The sequence below is a fragment of the Numenius arquata genome, chromosome 13, assembly GCF_964106895.1.
Source record: "Numenius arquata chromosome 13, bNumArq3.hap1.1, whole genome shotgun sequence".
In the NCBI taxonomy this organism is placed as follows: Eukaryota; Metazoa; Chordata; class Aves; order Charadriiformes; family Scolopacidae; genus Numenius; species Numenius arquata.
In genome coordinates, this window is record NC_133588.1 from 10472027 (window position 1) to 10486955 (window position 14929).

The 14929-nt window shown below is 53.5% G+C and overlaps 2 protein-coding genes across 2 annotated transcripts in view; one reads left to right on the forward strand and one right to left on the reverse strand.

Annotated features, from left to right (window-relative positions):
- The window catches only part of WWP2 (WW domain containing E3 ubiquitin protein ligase 2), a 43243-nt gene extending 38530 nt beyond the window's left edge, over window positions 1-4713 (reverse strand). Inside the window, exons 1-4 of the mRNA XM_074157934.1 lie at window positions 4668-4713; window positions 1886-1969; window positions 1060-1207; window positions 645-763 (exon numbers count right to left, since the gene is read on the reverse strand). Of these exons, the coding sequence (XP_074014035.1) occupies window positions 645-763; window positions 1060-1207; window positions 1886-1969; window positions 4668-4713 (397 nt within the window). The remainder of the gene's footprint in view (window positions 1-644; window positions 764-1059; window positions 1208-1885; window positions 1970-4667) is intronic.
- Window positions 4714-4843: 130 nt separating this feature from the next.
- NOB1 (NIN1 (RPN12) binding protein 1 homolog) lies at window positions 4844-7661 on the forward strand. Its single transcript, XM_074157972.1, has 9 exons — window positions 4844-4921; window positions 5003-5135; window positions 5303-5436; window positions 5512-5583; window positions 5698-5835; window positions 5972-6190; window positions 6546-6643; window positions 6767-6911; window positions 7080-7661. Exons 1-9 carry the CDS (start codon window positions 4844-4846, stop codon window positions 7347-7349), a joined length of 1287 nt encoding a protein of 428 aa, XP_074014073.1. The 3' UTR covers window positions 7350-7661.
- The last annotated feature ends 7268 nt before the right edge of the window (window positions 7662-14929 follow it).

Sequence of the window (14929 nt, forward strand, 5' to 3'; positions counted from 1 at the left end):
CCGGCAGGACAAGATGCCACCCTGGGGCACGGTAGCCTGCCCACCACAGGGAGCACAGCAGGGACACCGTTGCGGTTTCGTAGCCTGCAGCTGGCAGTGCCAGGGTAAGGAACCCACCCCAGCCCCTGGCACGGGGGAAAGTCTGAACCAGCCCCATATCCCCCCTCAGGGCACAGGAGGCCCCTCTCCCCACTCAATACCAGGTCTGTCTCTTGCGAGCGGCAGAGCTTTGCTTGGAAAAGACAGAGCGAGCCTTTTCCAGCCCCGCGCAGCCGCTTGCGCGGCCCAAGCCCTGAATGGCCACCTTTATGCAGTAGCTGCTATCACGAGCCACACTCTGGCGACCACAAATGGCAACAAATAGCTGAGGGGTTTGTGTTTCCATGCAGGCTGCGGCACCCTGGCTAACAGAGGTATGGCTTCCGTCACACCCCGGCACCCCAGCCCTGACAGGCGGCCCAGGGCACACAATGGCACCTTGTTTCCTTCTGGGGCGGGGGACTGCATGGGAGCTGCTGTGGCCACCATCTTTCCTCCCCGCTGCACACCTACAGGGCAGGCGAGGTGGCAGGACCCTGTGGAGCGCGGGGCACCCAGCCAGGGCAGAGGGAGAGGGACCCCCGTGGGGACCGGCTCGTACGTACGTTTCCCACCGCCCTTCAGCAGGTTGCCAAGGCTGACGGAGGCGGTGCCCAGCAGCTCGTTTCTCAGAGTATGGCAGCTCCACACCTTCAGGTCCAAGTGGCTCTGAGCCGTGACGTTCCTGCAGAGACCAGAGAAGGGGGCCATCACTGTAGCCTTGTCCCTGCTCAGGGAGCAGGCAGTGCCAGGCCTGCCAAAGCCAGGGAACAGAAAGAAGTGGGCAGGGCCATGGGGCAATGGGAGACCACCCCCTCCTGCTGCCCTCCCAGCCTGGCCGTCCCTGGCAGCGTCCTCATCTGGGGGGAGCAAAGAGATCTGACATCTGAGCAGCCCCAGCCGATGGCACAGAGGGGTACACCGGGGAGCATGGTGCCAGCCCCAGTACCAGCCTCACACCGGGGAGTCATGGAGACTTACAGGATGAGGATCTCGTTCCACAGCAGCTCAGAGCTCCCGATCTGCTTCCCCGTCTTCTTGGTCTCACTGGGCAGCCCATCACCTGCCACCTCCACGTAGCAGTTCATCCGCGACGGGCGGCTGTGCACCTTGGGCTTCACAGACACGACTGAGCAGGGGGGAGAGGCAGAGGGTCAGGCAGCTGCAGGGGAGTCCCTCACCCCTGCCCCCCCTACACGCCCCCCATCCCTGCCAGCTTGGAGTACCACAACTCACCACAGAGTCAAACTGCTTTTGGGAGAGGGGGGGCAAGAAGTGACTCTCCTGATGGCAGCAATGGCTGGATTCAGGTGCTCCCGTCACCATCCCGTGATCACTGCCTGTCCCCAGCTTCACCCATACCCAAAGGCTGCAGGAGTGTCACGGTCCCCACAGACACCGCCCTACCCCAGGGCTTGTGGGCAAGGTGGGGGCAAAGGGGCTCTGCTGGAGCCGCTGGGCAGAGGTACCCACCAGGCAAGGCTCAGCCGCCCCCCAGGCCAGTGATGTCCTGCACCAGGGCTGCCCCGGGGACGCAGCTCCAGGGGAAGTAGCTCCGCGCGTTGGGAGCCATCTCGCGGCCACGGAGCCACGTCCCAGCAGCCAGGGAGAGGGGGCAGCGGAGCCCAGCCGATGGCTGCTCCACATCCCTAGGCGCCCATGAGACATGGAGCAGTGCTGGCCTTCCCCAGTCCCTGCTCCCCACAAGAAGGTCTCCCAGGCCGGGGTGCAGGCAGAGCACACTCCTGGACCAGACGCACCCAAAATCCACATTCCCCACCGCAGGGCTCCCGGCCGCATGACCCACCTTTCACAGAGAGCTGAGACTTCTCACAGGGCGGCCCGGCCCTGGCCCTGCTGGAGCTCGCAGCGGCCATGGCATCACCCCTGGCTGGAAGCAGAGAGAGAGGAGACACCTCAGCACCGCTCCCACCATACGGAGAAAGCTGGGGCTGCAGCAGGCTCCTGGGTCAGCCCCTCTGGGCCCAAACGCAGCCCAGACATTAGTGGAAGTGACCCACATGGCAAGGAGACTTGGCAACGGACGGGCACATGCCTGGCAAACACAGGTTCCCTCTCACTCCTGATAAACCAACCCCGCACCACAGGCAATGGCAACACTGTGCCCTAGGGAGAAACACCCCCTCTTCAACAGCATCACCATGGCCTGAAGAGAGCCGAGCTGAGCCAAGCTGGGCAGTGCTCAGCCCTCATTTGGGCAGCTGCAGCTCACCCTGACCCAAAGATCAGGGCTGATCACAGCCAGCACAAGGACAGAGCAGCCTCCAAAGCCTTCAGCAGATGCAGTCTCACGCCCTGCTCCGTGCTGCTGAGCAGCAGCACCAGCTCAGGAGCATCCTGTGTGGCCACCGCACAAGGCATCTCTTGGAAAGGACGAGGCAGTGACACTGGCAAAAGAGAGGAAGGTCCGGTCACAGTATGGGGAAGCAGCCACATCCCTCAAGGACAGCCCGGGTCTCTTCTTGGCAGCAAAATCCCACAGAAAAATCAGTCCCATCTACTCTAACACACTGTGAAGGGGACGGGGACTGCAGCTGCCCTGAACACAGAGAAGGATCACGCAACGGAGCAGGCTACAAGCCCAGACCTCCGCTTCCCCAAGCGCTCACCACTTCCTCGCTCTCCAGCGCCACGTCACTGTCACCGCAGGCACAACGCTTCTCTCTGCCCCTTCTGCTGCAGCTTTCCCCAGGAGTCACCCACCGGGACAGGGAGCAGGCAGGAAGGGCACAGGCTGTAACGCCCCGGGATGCTGGCAGTACACGTGGCTGGGTGCCTCTGCCGAAACAACCGACCGCAAAGTAGAAGGATGAGGTCATGTATCACGCAGAAGCACGAGGTGCTCGGTCTGGGACCACAGAGTCAGCTATTGACTCATGCCATCCTCCTGAGCCCGCAGGCAGCAGTCCTCCTCTCCACACTTCCCAGGGAGAGGATACGCTGAGTGTGGATGCCCGCAGTAGGTGTCAAGGTCACAGATCAGAGGGCCCCTGCCTGCACAAGCCCCCAACACAGCAGGGCACATGGAGGCATTTGCTGCCCACCCCCTGGCAGGAACAAAGAGGAGCCTCAATCCTGTAACCTGGGGTGAAGGCTCAGATGTGGTCAAACCTGATCGCCCTCCCAGGCTACCACACCCCTCCTGCCTGTCCCTGCCAACCTCTCCCTCCTGCCTGTCCCTGCCAACCTCTCCCTCCTGCCCCTGGATCAGGGGAGGGAAGTATGAAAAGGGGAGAAGAGCAGCTCCAGCAGCTCCAGCCCCTGCCACCTCTCCTCTCATACAGGGGTGTGTGTCTCTCTTCCCTGCCCTCTCCCCCCACCCTCATTAGACCATACCAACCTCCATCCCAAACCCAGGTTCCTTTTAAAATCCCCTCTCGCGAGCCCCTCTCCCCTCCCCACCCCCTTCTCCATGCCAGCCCCATTCGACCTCACCCCCCCCACACCATGACAACCCCTCCCAGCACTCCGTGCTCAGCCAAGACCTGGCCAGTGCCTCGTACAATCCCCACCTCTGCCTGGAAAACCTCGTTTGGTACCAGAGTTGCCGCTGTCTCGGTTCTATCGGATGGCGGCTGGAGGCTCACTAACACATGCCCATCTCCTCCCCCTCACCAGTGGGGGAGAGCTGACTTATGTAGGGAGGTCTTTCACGAGACTAAATGCACTCGCTATTACTACAGTTACTCCTACTCCAATTAACCCGGCCCACAGATCGCCCCGGCCTTCCCTTAGGATATTGTTATTCCTCGTGTTTATTATGACTCCCCAGCTCCGCACCGCCACTTACTTCATTAGCGCCATTAAGCAGGCCCACAAAAAACAGTCAGGCACGCATGTCCCTCCTGCGCCAGCCCGTGCCCAGCCCCTGGGCCAGTCCCACCAGCCAGCTTGTCCTTCGGGGCCTCCCACAGTAACGTGAGTGACCCGCACCCACAAAGTCACCGTGTAAGACCCACCGCAGCCGGGGTCTCTGGACCCTCGGTCTCCCTCACACTCCCTGCCGCTGCTTTTGCTCTTCTCCAGCCGTCTTTGACTCTTTCTCCCGTTTTCTCTTTTCACGATTCTACCCCGTTTTCACTATCGCTTACGTTAACTCCCCTGGCCACCTTAAACACCTCTCGGCCATCGGGAAACCCCTCTGGGCGCAGCTTTCCCGCTCCACAGGGCCAAGGCCTCCCCTCTCCAGGGTCCCCCGGGGAAGCCGGCTAGGTGGGAGCCGGGGTGGCGGTCCCGGGAACCGGGCACCCCCCGCCCACCGACACCGCAGGTATCGGGCTCCTGTCCCGCAGCTGAAGCCGGGTGCCGGTTCGCCCCCGCACAGAACCGGGCCGGGCACCGACGGCCACCAGAGAGGCTCCGCGAAGGGGAGGGAGCGGCCAGGACAGCCCTTCCCGCGAGCCCTACCGCCCCGCACCGGGCCAGGCCTCACCTCACCGGGCCGGTCCCGCCGCGGGGTGGGCAGAGCCCACGGCCGAGCAGTACCCGGGGCACCGGACGGACCGTACCGGGAAACCCCGGCCTCCCCACACCCATCCCGTCCTATCCCCTCCCGCCACCCGAGTTACCGGCGACCGCTCCACTCCCGCTTCCGGCTCCGGCGCCCGCCGTCATGTGACACCGAGCCCGTCACCTGACCTCGCCGCCCGGAAGCGGTCACGCGGGGCTGCCGTTCCCGGCCTGCCCCGCGCAGACTACACCTCCCGGCGGGCAGCGCGGCAGGGACGGTGGCCGGCGGGGGACAATGGGGCGGGCGGACATGGCGCGTGTGGCGCACGTCGTGGCCGACACCGGCGCCTTCCTCAGCGCCGCCCCGCTGCAGGTACCGGGGGGGAACCGGGGGTTGGGGGCGAGGGGACCGGGAGAGGAAGGACAGGGGCCGTTGTGACGACGCTGCCCGCAGGACATCGCGCAGAACCTCTACACCGTGCCCGAGGTGCTGGCCGAGATCCGCGACAGGCCGACGCGCCGCCGCCTGGCCGCCCTGCCCTGCCAGCTGCATCTCCGCCGGCCGCGGCCCGACCTCCTGCGCCTCGGTGAGTCACGGAACGGCCCACCGGGGCCCTGCGGCCCGGACCGGCATCCTACACCTCGGGGAGGCCCGGCCTGCCCGGCTCCCTGCGGCCTGGCCCGGCCCGACGGCTTCTTTCTCCCTTGCCTTTCCCCTTCCCGTTTCCTCTTTCCCCTTCCTTCCCCCCCGCAGTCACCGACTTCTCCAAGAAAACCGGGGACTACCCCAGCCTCTCGGCGGCAGACCTGCAGGTGCTCGCCCTCACCTGCCAGCTGCAGGCAGAGACTGACGGCCTCGGCTGCCTCCGCTGGGAACCCCAGGACAAGGTAAGGGCCACCCCCTCCGGGGATGGGGATACTTCCCCAGGGCGCCCTGCCGACCCCCTGTGCTGCCTCCACCAGGTGCAGCTCAGCTCCACCCCGCGGCACCCTGAGGCCCCCCTGCACCTCGCCGGCTTCCACCTGCCCACGAAGGTAAGGGACGGGGACACAGCACCCCGAGGTAAGGCCCTGAGGACGGGGATGCAGCCCCGCAGAGCCCACAGGCAGCAGAGGGTGAGGGACCCCCTGTCCTGTGTCCCCCCACAGCACAAGCACCCGGGGAAAGGCCAGCGTCAGCCCAGCCCTGAGAGGAGCACGGTCCCATGTGAGGGTGACGAATTCAGTTCCTTTCTCTACTGGCGAGCACCCCTGCCCAGCATTGAGGATGAGCTGCAGGAGCTGCTGGTGAGACCTGGAGCCTCATCTCCTCGCTGTCCTTGCTATCCTGGTTTCTGGATGGCTTTTCCTGACTTCTCTGCACAGCGCTGGACTGCACCAGGAGTGCTGCATGTGCCGTAGCTGACTGTCTTCTCCACCCCAGAAAGCTCAAGCCATCTCCATTAGCCCAGAGTCCACTGAGGAGCACCAGAGCTCTGAGGATGGGGCCAGCGCTGAGGAAGAGGGGGATGAAGAGGAGAGCGATGATGAGGGTTGGATAACACCCAGCAACCTCAAGCAGGCCCAGCAAGACACGGGCCACTTTGACACCGCTCCCGTTGGCGTCCAGGTCGGCTGTGTCACCACTGACTTTGCCATGCAGGTGGGTGCTGGCTGCTGCCCTGCAGGGGACGGGCTCCAGCCTTGGGCTCAGCTGATGCCACGTGGGTGCTGTATCTCCTCTGCCCGTACAGGGGGCTGGCAGGGTGGGCTCCAAACCTCCAGGCTGATTAAACCAGCAGACCAAGACAGAGGAGCGCACTGCCGAGTCCCCTGGGGCGGGATGAGACCAGCTTTGCGACAGCTCCTTTTATCTTAAAAACAGCCAGTTCTGTCCCTGGCAGAGACCTCTGTGAAGCCCATTGGGGTTGCTTCTGTCGGCCTCTCGCTGCCTGGGCTGGCAGACCCAGCTTAAAGTCCCAGCTCACGGTGTCCCGGTTTCTCCCTTCTCGTTGCAGAACGTGCTGCTTCAGATGGGCCTCCACGTGCTGGCGGTGAATGGCATGCTGATCCGCCAGGCCAGGAGCTACATCCTCCGCTGCCACGGCTGCTTCAAGTGAGCGTGTGGGCACAGAGCGGCGCTGCCCTCAGCTGGGCGCGCGGGTGATCGTGCTCCTGGGCTGAGCTTGTGTTCACAGCCCAGGGAGCAGTAACCCCCCGCCCCGTTCCTGTCTTGCAGGACCACGTCAGATATGACCAAGGTTTTCTGTCCCCACTGCGGCAACAAGACCCTGAAGAAGGTCGCAGTGAGCGTCAGCGATGACGGGAGCCTCCACATGCATTTCTCCCGCAACCCCAAGGTCCTGAACCCCCGAGGGCTGAGGGTGAGTAGCTGTGCACCGCGTGCTGGGCAGCTGCTGCTGGGTCAAGGGCCCGGCCTGTGGTCAGTTCTTCATTTGCTCAGCTCTTCTCTAGAGGGCTGCGGTCACCTTGAAGTCCCTTTGAGAAAAAGTCACCCCTAAAGTGGGTTTTAACCACTTTTCTCTTGGCAGTACCCGCTGCCAGCCCCGAAAGGAGGGAAGCATGCGAATAACCCTCACCTGGTGGAAGATCAGCCCTTCCCCCAGCAGCGACTGTCCCGCAAGGCCAGGCAGAAGACCAATGTCTTTGACCCCGACTACATCGCTGGGATCTCGCCCTTTGCGGAAAACGACATCTACAGCCGGGCGGCCAATCTGCAAATCCGGGACGCCGCCCTGGGCGCTGGCAGGAGGCGCCTGAACCCCAACGCCGTGACAAAGAAGTTTGTGAAGAGGAGGTGAAGGGCGGGATGGGGCCCCTGGCAGCCGCTGCTGCGAGGGAAGGACCATCTGCCCGGGCCTTGCACATTGCTGCCCGAGGCTTCGTGGCTCTGGGAGGGCGAGGCCTCTCCCAGCACCCTTCTGAAGGCAGCTGCCTGGGCAGGGCCTTTCTTTCTGTGCTTTTCTGGTGCCTGAGGAGTGCCCAGTGACTGGGGGTGACAGTCATCGGGACTGCCAGAATGAGGGGGGAGGTGGGTGAGACAGTGGCTTCCCTGCTCACCCCCCAGGATGCCACACGCAGTGGCTACATTGCTAATAAACACAAAAACCCGTAGCCCCATGGCTCAGTCTTTTTTCTGTAGCTCCCTGTGCCAGGCTCGCAGGCTGGGGTGTGCCTTCCTCTGAGCCTCGAGAGGAGGAGGCGGCTTAGGAGGGTTTCTCGGGGTGTTTTCTTGTGCACCATGGCACTAACGAGGAGGGTGGCTAATGAATGCCTGCAGTAGGGCTGGCAGCTCTGGAGGGGCAAGAGCCAGCAGCAGGGGGGTTGCATTTGCCCCCCCCTGCAGCACGGCCATGTCTGAGCCTGGCAGCGGGCACAGGGCTGGAGGGGGGGAGGCAGTGGGGCAGCACCAGAGGAAAGCCGTAGGGATCAATCTGCTCAAGCCTTTCACAGCACAGCGCCCTGCCCAGCTCTCAGCGTTTCTTCTTAGCCCTGTTGTATTTTTTCAGTATTACAGAATTGCCCCATGGTCCTATGGGAGGTTACAGCCCCACAGGAGGGCAGCAGGAAGGGGGACACGCACCTGAACCTCAGCAACCCCTATGGCATCTTGTAGCATGTTGGCATAAGCGCACCAAAGAGGCAGATGAATTGGGACTGTGTTAATTCTGGAGAGGCAGTTAATTAGGATTTCCGGCCTCACAGCCCCCAGACCACCTGGCAGAGAGCTCTGCGTCAGCCCCCGGTCCCTCACGGACAGAGCCCTGCTTTTGATGGACTATGAAAACAATTTCTTGGAACGCTCTGTAATTTGCAGGCTGGGGTTTGGGTGGTAAAGATGATAAAGATGGTTACTTTGGACTTAACACCACAAAATCAGAAAGAATGCAGTATTATTTTTTTTTTAGAAGTGCACACAATGACACAGTGCCTTTTCTTACGCAACCACTCCAGCGGGATACACCACAGGCACAAATCATCACGGGCTCCTGCCTTCCCAGGATTTCCTGACCCGAGCGCCATATGGTTCCCAGATGGGTTTACTCCGTACCGAAGAATGGACACTTTCTCCTGGCAGAGGGGAGATGCCCTTGAAAAAAACACAACAAGACTTTACACTGCAAAATGAAAACTTTCATTGTTTTATTCTTGACTGCAGCTGTTTACAGAAATATAGTTGCGAGTATACAAATGTCCCAATAGAAGCAAAATATTTTTATTTTTTTAATATTCAACAAGTTATCACAGGATAGCTAAAAACATAGATGCAAATGAAATATCCCCTCATAGAACAAACTGAAAACACCGGGAATCAGTGCTTTGAAAATCCCAACTACGAAAGCCATATACACAGAAATGCACAAAGGAATATCTGGTGCTACTTTCACGTTGCAGGACAGTGGAAGAGGCAGCTCAGCGGTCGATCGGCGCGCCCCAGGAACGCATGGCAGAAAGGCGGGTAAAACCACTCAAAGATGCAGCTCGTGACAGAGGTAGAAAGCTCTGCTCTGACTTTTTTTTTTTTTTTTTTTTGGAGCTTACTCATTAATAATGAGCTCAAATGTAAAGATTTCAAATCGCCTCATTGCAAATAGCATCCAGAATGAAAAAAAAAAAAAAAAGAAAAAAAAAAAAGCTTTGGGAATACTGTGGATTTCTAAGCAGGATACTGGAACTTGTTCCCAGTTTTGCAACACCCACAAGTACCACACTCTACTTTCAAAGGGGAGCTTCCCCCTGAGCGAGCACCCTTATCCTGACCTCCGGGGATAACGGAGGACCCGCTTGGCACAAGGGACACTTGGGCCAAACCTTTCCCACTCACAGAGGGGCAGCTCCAGGGACTAAAAAGAAGCGACGGCCATTTACGTGATCTGAACACAGGGACCCTTTGCTAACCTGAGTCCTGGAGCAAATGCAAACAACTGGAATATTTTACAGCGGGCGGCTGCTGGGCGTCGGAGTTATGGAGTCTGACCAAGCACCTGCGAAAGAGTGTCGGTGAGTGACCCCCAGCAAGGAGGGAAATCCTCAGATTCCCCCCCGCCTTGTCCCGATACCCTTGAATGTTACGAGGCAATTTCACGAACTGTAACAGCAAAAATTCCAGATCTCTGGGAACAGACCTGCAAACTGATGGCTCACAGAGAAGAAATACGGACGTTTGCTTTGGCGGAGGTGCTCTGATAAAGTCTGTTCCAGGGCAATAACGTCTATCAATCAACCTCGTATCAAGTTGCAGTGGAACACACCTGATTTGACATGAAGGGCCATGGAGGACAACACACGTGGTATTGATTTTATGATCTGGATTTCTGTTAAGAGAATTTAATTCAAAACCCACCTGGACACGTTCCTGCGCAACCTACTCTGGGTGGACCTACTTTGGCAGGAGGGTTGGACTAGATGATCTCCAGAGGTTCCTTCCAACCCCGTATCATTCTGTGATTCTCACGGAATCTGTAAGAAATCAGTACAAGTTGGGGCAGGGTTCCTCACAGCCAGAAACCAAGGAGAGCTTTCACCAGCTTTCAAGGAGAGAGTTTTCTAGATAGCGACTGTCGTAATACAATATCAGTTTTAAAAAAAAAAATAAAAATTAAAGATGCCTGCCTTTATGAGAACAAAGAGAAGAGGAATGACAGATTGAGCTTCGCCTTCCCGATCCAAACACAACCCAGCTGAGCAGCAGCCGCCAGGATCCTTCGCTATGCAAGAATGATTAATAACCCCCACTGGGAGGGAGCTGCCGGTGTCAGTCCAGCTCCTCCGGAGCAACACAACCACCGCTATTCCCTATCGGCACCAGCTGCTGGGAGACTGAGAACGGAAAGGTCCCGCAGTCAGGAGTCACTCGAGGGAAGCCGGCAGGGGAGCACATGGATGCAGGAATCCTGTGCTGCTGCTGCCGCCTTTCCTGAGCCCATCCAGCAGCCGGCTCTCAAACAGGCTGTCAGTTCTAACACCACATCTGCAAGTATTAATAAAAATATATAAAAATACAAAAGTACAGCTGTTTTAAATCCATGGATATTAGTGACGTTCACAAGCAGAGCAAGTTTCTGGAGCAAGATTACCAAGAGCGCCACGTGTACAGTACTGAAAGGTGTTCGTACGTTCATACAACTATTAATGAGTTACTACAAAAACCTTGGTAAATAACCTCAAAATAAGGAAAAAGTAATATTTCAGGTTTATAAAAATGTAAATATGTCTTATATGTATGTGTCTACCAACTATTTATATATAATAGATATATGATTCCTCTATATACATATATATATATAACCCTAGAATATACAGGCATTGGATATTTACATATCTATACAGAGTATAAGAAAGGAAAAGCCTCTTCTCCTGTGTAACCCCTCAGAGCCCCAAATGCGACTAGAGAATTTTACGAGTACACTTTTACAGGAGTTTATCTGCTGCTGCGTTTTTCCTCGCATCTAAGTAACATTTATCCCATTTCCACTCGGGATCCTGTGTGCTCGGTTCCCAGCCCGCAGCGTGCACAGACAGACGCGCCTCAGGCGACTCCCATCATACCCAACTGGCAGAATTGGTCTGAATAGGAACATGAAACGCTCGCAATCTACCCCAAAAGAATACTCCAAATTAAGAAAAAAAAAAACCAAACAAACAAACAAAGCATCTCAGTGCCAATTTCCTTTTAGCTTCTAAAATAATGGAGCTGCCACCAGGCCCTTTGGAACACAAAACACACCTACGCCTTGAAAATAAGTTTTGCACTAACGAGAAGTCGCCGATGATCAGTATTTCTTTTTCTCACCTTCCACCCACAACTCATCGCTCAGAGCGTGCAGAGCAATCCATTCTCCTCATTTTTGCTCTACCGCTCGGACGAATGTCCGCAATCCCTTGTGCTCCTCTCCAGTAATTACCCTGAAAAACTACCCCACCAGTTTGCCAGGCAGTGACACGACACTCAAACACTGAAAATTCCTTAACTTCGAATGACCGTGCACGTGCACGTCTGCACACACCCCCACCCTTGGGGGAAACTACATGTACCTTTTTTTAGTCCAATAACAACTTTTTTTTGATTGTGCTTTTTACTAAATCACCTTTCCTGCTACTCAAATAGCGATTTAAAGCATGTTTTAAGACAAATGCAAGCCTCTTGACTTGTTTGGTGTTCTTTTCTGAGGACTCTGGGAAGATAATAAAAGAGTAGAAAATCTATTCAGACAAGTTTTCTTTTTAGAAACTATATCCTAAATCAAAATCACAACAGAAGCTTTTAAAAAGAAAAAAAAAAAAGTTCAACTTATCTACATTAGGGGAATGTCCACTGATAGAGCTGCCCAGACTCAGTATTTCCAGTAAAAAAAACCTGCCAAAGTAAAAAATGCTCAACTGTTCATGCTTTATCTTAAAACTAAATAGGAAATAACCACCCTGTCAGTAATTAAAAGTAATTATAATAAAATGGCTGGTGATTAAACATCCACTTTGAAACAGCAAGGCTGAAATTATTTCTTGAACTGGTTTTCTGTTAAAATAATAGCACAGCATTTGGCTTGAATAACTGCTGAAAGATCAGACAGGCAAGAGGCAATTAATAAAAAAAAAAAAAACACAAACATGGACTTGATAATTAAGCACAAAGCACCAATAACTTCCCACCAGAGATGTTAATAACTGTGTAGTATGTGTTATTTATATGGTTGGGCTTTTTATACACATACACACACGGAGTATAGAAGTAGACAAGAGAATGTATGCAGAAGTCCCGCCTGGTGGCGAGCAGGTCCCTCTCCCTGGGTTTTCATCTGTGCCAAGAAATCGCTGTTGTGTAAACCACCACGTGCCAGGGATGCTGCGCAGAGAGCGGGCCACGGGGGCTGCAGAGGTGTATGTACAGCCGGAGAGCGCAGCCCACGTTTAATACAGAGGATCAGACTGAACAATTCTTTAAGAGCGAGGTCAAGCAGCAGAACAAACAAGACACAGAAAACCCATCCCAGCAATGCAGCTCTGCAGGTTTTCATTTTTCACCCATATGGTCTTCTATATGGATAAGACAGTAACTCCCCCGTTATAACAACGCCAGGAGCTTCAAATTTGCAGAGACTTATGTCTCAGTATTTTCTCTTTCTCAAGCAAAATGGACTAGACCCGATATCACCAGCACCCCGTCTGCTCACAGCTCACAGGCGCCGGTGCCAGCGTGCGGAGGAGTAAACACAGGGATGGAGGGGAAAAAACAAAAGGCAGAGTAAGCTCCAATTATCAATATCAACTGCTTAGATCGTAAACCTTCAGGACTCTGATAAAATACAAATGTGGCTCACACTGTTCTTGGGTCTTTCTGCCATGAAATCCCGCAGCCTGTCTTTAAGCTCTTTATTGGCTGATCAAACCTCTCTTTACCCTCTGTAACAGCTGTTTGCAAGCAGCACTTTGAGCACTAATCAACCGCTGAGCGATCTCTCCATTCATAAGACAAATACTTTTTGTAACCAAATTATGTGTTCAAAGTGTTGTACATTTAAACATTGACCTAAAATGAACAAGATAAATTTAACACAGGAATAGACAGGTGTTATCCCGAAGTGAAAAATGTGATAGCACAGCCCTTTTTTTTTTTTTTTTAAATTTATTTTTTTTACAATTTTTTTTTTTCTCTTCTCTTCATAAGCGACCAAAAACACGCACACAATTCGAACATACCCTTCCCCTGGAGCTGTAGCAGTCTTGGTATGAAGTTCTCTTTTGGACACCCATCTTGTTAAATGGAGAATTGGTCCCTGGTGACTTGGCACTGAACAACAGCACTTCAACGTAAGGATACACCCTTTCGGAACAACGAAACAAACTGAAGCAGCACACAAGTGAATGGATCATTCCTGTTACTTCTTCTGTGTATGAAGGCCCCAGGTGACACCCAACAGCTTGTCCTGGGACTGCCATCCTGCAAAAGCCACCAGTTCGTTTTTGAATAACTGGCTATCGACTTCCACGACCATCTGGAAGTTGTTTCAGTCCATAATTCTCAGTCTTCTACATAGCCTCATATAGCATTTAGTCAATGCTGCAAGATTGTTGTTCTCATGTCATGAACCATTAGAGGATTTTGTTAATATTTCGTATTAGCAGGAAAAAAATAAAAATTAAAAAAAAAAAATCACAGAAAGAAAAAAGTATGGTTCAGGGTTATAAAGCAGCTCTGGACATTATGAAGCAGGGAATTCTTTTTATCATGATTAAAATTTTAAACATTTTAGCATAATCATAAATTAAGAGTTAAAACACAGAGGCGCTAATAATAAAATATTAAATAGACAATGATAGTGGATAAAAGCTGAATGGCTCATTCTGAATGAAACCCCGTTATTTTATATACGCCTAAATGCCTACGGGTTTCCTCACTAGATCGTATTGCTGAGTGACAGACACATCAAAACACACAGTGAAGCTTCTCATAGCCAGTTGGAACAAGAAATTGCCTGATGGAATGGCGAGAGATGAACAAGTTATTTATGTTGCAAAAAGTACTTAAATACTCAATAAAGACATAACAAACCCCACCCCACCCCACTGTTATCAGACGCCACGTTGTGGTAGAACATCAGACAAACTCACAAATTTACCACAAAAATGTGTGGCAAAAAGAATATTTTATATATATGTATATATATAAATTTTTATATTTATGCCAATGTACTCACTCAGTACAAATAGCAAAATAGTATACCATTTCCTAAATACAAAATATAGCTTTCCAAAAAAATGAAACACACATTAGATATAAACCATCCAAAACTTGAACGATTGAAAACTGTATTCAAAATTAAATGACCCAGAGCAGGTCTCTTTCTGAAAAGTTCCCTTCATATCGGCAAGAAGCCTTACTACTGAAAACGTAATTCAATGCCTCTCAATGAGAGAGAGAAAGAGAGAGACAGAAAGAGAAAGTGAACGTTATGACAGACCGACAAACAGGAAAAACCATTAAAACAAACAAAAACTCTACACGGCTCAACTAAGCACACGAGTTAAGGGAAAAAACACACAGTAAACAGACTAGAGTAACTTAAAAACCATTTACAGACTATTCTTTGTTATTTAAAATAACAAAAATGAAAAAAAATGACATGATACCAACTACACTCTACCAAGGCATAATAGCCATACGTGACAGCTGTTTGGCTCTAACCGCAGCAACAGCTTTCTACGTGCAGAAGGAGAAGAAACAAGTATCTGAATGAGGCTGTAGTGAGATATCACAAAACTGTCCGGATAGTTGGAGCACCCAAAAAAATTCACATGCCTCACAATACAACTGCATGGTCTGGAGTGGGTTGTTTTTACATTCTGTAACATCAGTCAATTCTTTTTATTTATTTTTTTTTTT

What these genes read in the sequence shown, in the direction of transcription:
- NOB1 (XM_074157972.1), top strand. Translation starts at nt 4,844, where the DNA reads ATGGGGCGGGCGGACATGGCGCGTGTGGCGCACGTCGTGGCCGACACC. An exon ending in GCTGGGAACCCCAGGACAAG is followed by an intron (nt 5,437 to 5,511) that starts GTAAGGGCCACC and finishes TGCCTCCACCAG; the next exon opens with GTGCAGCTCAGCTCCACCCC. An exon ending in CCACTGACTTTGCCATGCAG is followed by an intron (nt 6,191 to 6,545) that starts GTGGGTGCTGGC and finishes TTCTCGTTGCAG; the next exon opens with AACGTGCTGCTTCAGATGGG.